Source organism: Penaeus vannamei, chromosome 1 (assembly GCF_042767895.1).
Source record: "Penaeus vannamei isolate JL-2024 chromosome 1, ASM4276789v1, whole genome shotgun sequence".
NCBI classification, from domain to species: Eukaryota; Metazoa; Arthropoda; class Malacostraca; order Decapoda; family Penaeidae; genus Penaeus; species Penaeus vannamei.
In genome coordinates this window covers 14,255,558-14,260,557 of record NC_091549.1, presented here as the reverse complement: position 1 = coordinate 14,260,557, position 5,000 = coordinate 14,255,558, and the positions used below count along the sequence as shown (strand labels likewise).

The 5,000-nt window shown below is 36.1% G+C and overlaps 1 protein-coding gene across 1 annotated transcript in view; it reads left to right on the top strand.

The window, feature by feature from the left end:
• The window catches only part of LOC113804986 (pikachurin), a 299,964-nt gene that overhangs the window by 286,982 nt on the left and 7,982 nt on the right, over positions 1-5,000 (top strand). Inside the window, exons 6-12 of the mRNA XM_070117027.1 lie at positions 148-250; positions 1,456-1,657; positions 2,506-2,650; positions 3,276-3,492; positions 3,725-3,927; positions 4,389-4,612; positions 4,999-5,000. The exon at positions 4,999-5,000 is cut by the window's right edge and continues 227 nt beyond it. Coding sequence (XP_069973128.1) covers positions 148-250; positions 1,456-1,657; positions 2,506-2,650; positions 3,276-3,492; positions 3,725-3,927; positions 4,389-4,612; positions 4,999-5,000 — 1,096 coding nt within the window. The remainder of the gene's footprint in view (positions 1-147; positions 251-1,455; positions 1,658-2,505; positions 2,651-3,275; positions 3,493-3,724; positions 3,928-4,388; positions 4,613-4,998) is intronic.

The window sequence follows — 5,000 nt, the reverse complement described above, 5'->3', positions numbered from 1 at the left end:
GCAATCAGCAGCCAGCTAAACCAGTTATGAACTAGATAGTAAAACAATTGTTTGGTACATGCTTTTAGTGAGTGACTGCATTTATCAATTAAAGATTTTTTTTAACAGTCTTAATAAGCTATCCCTAAAATTTTGTTTTATTTTCAGTGTGAAATGGATTGTGGAAAAGGGCATTGCCATGTGGATACTCAGGCTGGCATCTCAAGGTGCATGTGCCCCCTAGGACATGCAGGCCGCTATTGTCATCCAGGCATGTACATTCTGCTCTTATATGAGTACTTATGTGTGAGAAATGTATGTAGTACCTATTGCTTTTCATGGTACCATTCACCAGAGGGGTTAATGAGTAGATGTTTATTTATTGATATATTTAGTTTAGTGGCAGGACAAATTTGATCAGGCCCTGTCTCTGCAGGTGCTTCCAGTATCACATGACACTGCAGGTATATCAAGATTAGATAATCTTGAAGAATGAAACATACGAAGTGTCCTAAAAAAAAAAAAAAAAAAAAAAAAAAAAATCAGTTTGTCCAACGGTTATTTGAGAAGTACAGTTATAATGTATTATAAGAAAATCTAAAACAAGATGGTCAAAATAAATATTGATGGGTTAATGCTTGTAACCCAGAAACACAGCATTATTCTACTGATCCATTCTATGCAGCCAATGACTTATCATAGTACAGTGTACAAAAATCAGTCTGTATATAACTTACGCAAATAGAATTGGGTTCAATTGAATAGATGATTGAATTCATGAATAGGAAAATGAGCCTTATTTTGTAGCAAGGAAGTTTTCCAAAGGTAACTAACTAATGCTCTTATGTCACAATTGTCAAAGATACTATAATGCAACTTTGTTAACTGTAAAACCAAATACACTTAAAACATAAAACAGTGTATTTAAAAGTCCTTTCCCATTGAGCTCTGTTAACTGGCTGAATGTGAAATCAAAGAAACACTTGCATTTCTAAATTGTATGTTATATGTTCTTTACCATAATTTGCTACTTGTTGTTTACCATAATTTGGTACTTGTTGATCTTAGGATTTTGATTTATCTGCAAAGAAATTTATTCATACATTCATTAATCTTGTTTCAATAATCTTTTTTTTTTTCATTCATGACAATGTAATTTCTGTTGATTTGCTGATTAGCTTTGAAGGGAGAAAATAAAACTCACCTGGAGCTAATGAATAGACGAGTATGAAAAATGCTGCATGGCTTTATTTAATGAAACCTTTGGAAAGAGGGAATTCATATCGATGGAAAAAATAAGCTTGCAGAGAACCTTTGATCAGAATAAGAATGCATGATACAAGGATTTGAGTTCAGGAGGCAAGAGATTCTCAAACTAATTTATGATCACAGCATTTATCAGTATTTTTTTTTATTCCAAATTACTCTAACAGACTCCATTTTCCCAAAGAGTCTAATAATTAAATTTGTCCCCAGGTCCTCAGATAGAAACGGCTCGATTCCATGGCTCTTCGTGGGTAGCCTTTGCCCCTCTTCGGGAAGCTTACAGGGATGTCCAACTCACACTGGAGTTCAAGCCTGAGAGTCCTGATGGAGTCCTGTTGGTGTCAGGAGAGAATGACGACCTCAGTGGGGACTTCATGGCTGCAGTGCTCCTCAACGGCTATGTTGAGTTCAGGTAAGGTACCAAGAGGGAAGAAGAGGAGAGGGAGAGGGAGTGGGAGTGGTTGTGGTTGTGGTTGTGGGAAAAAGAGAGGGAGAAGGAGAAGGAGAAGGAGAGGGAGAGGGAAAGGGAGAGAAATGAGTAAGAGTGGGAGTAAAAAGAAAAGGAAGAGAAGGAGTATGGGAGGGAGAGAGGGAGAAAAAAGAATGAGGGAGGGAAAATGGAAGAACAGAGAGAGAAAGGGAAAGAAAAAGAAACAGAGAGAGAGAGAGAGAGAGAGAGAGAGAGAGAGAGAGAGAGAGAGAGAGAGAGAGAGAGAGAGAGAGAGAGAGAGAGAGAGAGAGAGAGAGAGAGAGAGAGAGAGAAGAAGAAGAAGAAGAAGAAGAAGAAGAAGAAGAAGAAGAAGAAGAAGAAGAAGAAGAAGAAGAAGAAGAAGAAGAAGAAGAGAGGAAGAGGAAGGAGGGAGGAAGGAAAATAATTTCCAGGGAAGGAGGGATGAGGGAGAGTGTGAAAGGGAAAATGAGAGAGAATGAGAAAGAGAATAATTGTTGTAATGTCCAGGTTACTTATGTCAAGTAATGATTTTTTTTTTGTGTTGACCCTGTGAAGTAAGATTTAGCACTTTGTCTACAAGTTGATTCATTGTGTATCGTTGCTAGTAAAGTCAATAGACATTTTGATAGACTTTTTATGTGAGACTATAATGATTTTGGAAGGTCACAAGGATTATTAAAAACTTTTGAATGTATAAATATCTATTAAACCTTCTTTATAGGTACTGATTGATTGATAACATAAAATGATCTATTTATAGTTCTTAATAATATAACATGAGGTTTTCTTAGTGAAACATCCAATTGCAGATGGGACTGTGGTTCAGGTGCAGGGTCTGTGCGCTCCCCTGAGGGAGTGCACATGGGCGAGTGGAACCGGCTGACTGTGTATCGGCACCGTTGGGACGTTTGGCTGCAGCTCAACGATGGCCACCACATTCAAGGCCGGTCTGAGGTAAGTGCTTGTAGAGAGAAGTTTTATGGTCACATATTCGTATGAAAACTATTACTCTAAAGGTGTAATTTTTAGATTATTATTTTTGTTTATTTAGAGTACTACTCCTTTTTTTGAAGATGTATTAGATACTAACTCACTTTCAATGATATTCCCCTTTAGAGTAATAATATTTAGCTTATGTTGCCTTCACTGTGAATTAATTTGAATTTACATATGGTTATGGTATGTGGTTTGAATGTTCTGTACTTTAGATGTAAACTTGGTGCATGTTTGAGGTATAGGAATGTAATTTGAACAAAGATATATATTATATACTTTCATATATGCAAATCTGTATGTATAATTTTGTTGTTATTGTTAAAACCAGATTAATACTGTTATTATTCTGCAAATAATTTTCTGATTTTTTAGTAGCTACAGTAAAGAACAAAAATATCTATAGAAACATGAAATGGTTTATTTTACAATTGACAAACCAGCTTGTTACATTCATGAAAGTAGGCCATAGTTTGTTTACAAGCAGGTGTTACTGGATATTGGAAAATATTCACGAATGTATATACATGAGTATACATGTTTACAGATGAGATGTTGTTACTTATAAAATCCTTCCTCCTGCCAGGGACTCTTCTCAAGGATCACTTTCCGTGAACCCCTTTATGTTGGGGGCTCCAACAACCTGACATCCCTTGCAGTGCGTCTTGGTGTGACAACTGGCCTACAGGGATGTGTCAGACGACTGCAAATCAATGACCATGTTTACCGTTTCCACAAGAACGATGTGCTCAGGGAACCCAATCCCTCATCAGATTATGCTGCTCTTGATGGCTTTGATATAAGTATGTTTAGTATGGTTGAAAGGAATTGTCAGACAGTTTGTTATGAATTGTTCTCTTATATTAATTCACTGTAGTGTTGTTTATGTATAGATAGTACAATTAAATTTTACACTTGCATTATGCTTAATTGTTATGAATGAGATTCCTTGGTTTAAAAAAGAAGAAGAAAAAGAAATGCTCTCTCAGATTAAACTCTTCAATTTTCTTCTAATATGAACACATCTCTTTGTAGGTGAATGCATAGGTGATGCTTGCAGTGAAGTAGAATGCCAGCATGGAGGAAAATGTGTGGCATCAGTTCAGGATACCAGGAACAACTCCAATTCAGCCGCCACTCCTCCACCTGCTTTCTTTCCTCCTCCTCCAGCTGCTCCTATATGCCTGTGCCCACTTGGCTATGCTGGGGATTTCTGTGAAAAGCAACTAAATCTTGAGGTTAGTCATTCATAGTTTGGATTAAATGCAGCAATATCATTTACAGTTAATTAAAGTGAAACAGAAACATACATAACTTATAACTACCATAAAATAATCTACAGACTTTTTGCCTGAATCCTAGAAATGCTAACTAACTTGATCAGATATTTTCTGGGGATTGGTTTGTGGATTTGTCACTAAGGTTGTAATTTTTACAGCTTATGACAGTAAAGCTAAAGCACTCATCTCTCAGTTGATCTAATCTAGATTGATAGACATAACTAAATTTGCAGAATCAGTTATCTTGATTTGATACTATTGTCAAGAACATGTGGATATTTTGGAGTAGGGGCATAAATGTTAAAAAAATGTAGATTTGTACTCTGAGGCAGGAGACAGATAACATATATGTCCAGTTGGATCTACTTGCTTTTTTGTTAATATTCACAAAACTAAGAATGAATTCCTTTTCTCTCTAGGTTCCTTCCTTCAATGGCTCTGCCCACTTAGTGTTCCCAGCACTTGGAGGCTCTGTCTTGTCATGGCTTGAGCTGGAATTAGTGTTCCGAGCAGCCTCCACAGATGGCATTATGCTGTATGAGGGACATCGATCAGATGGCTCCAGTGACTTCATTGCCGTCACGCTCTCCCAGGCCCATGTTCTGTTCACAATTGATTTGGGATCTGGAATGCTAACGTTGCGGTTAGTCAAACCATTCTTAACTTTGGTTGATAATTTAAAAGTTTCCAAGTGAAGAACATTGCAGGGGATTATTAATAACTATTTTGCATCTCTGTTGTATTAGGTTTCAGTACAACAGAAAAAGTTTTGTCATCTTTGTGATTATATATAGCCATAATAGTGTATATTTAGTTGTGAAATTCAATTAAAGTTTGAATTATTAATTTTTCAGAATCAAAAAATGATTTGTTGTATTCCATATATTGCCAATTTTAGGATTATTATATGTTCAGTAAAGTTATTAGAATAATGTTTTCTGTTTTATCTATCCATGCGCTTATGTGGTGTATATTAATTTAGGTCTGCATACAATAATAAGAGCATATGTACTTTGATTTCTCCCTTAGGT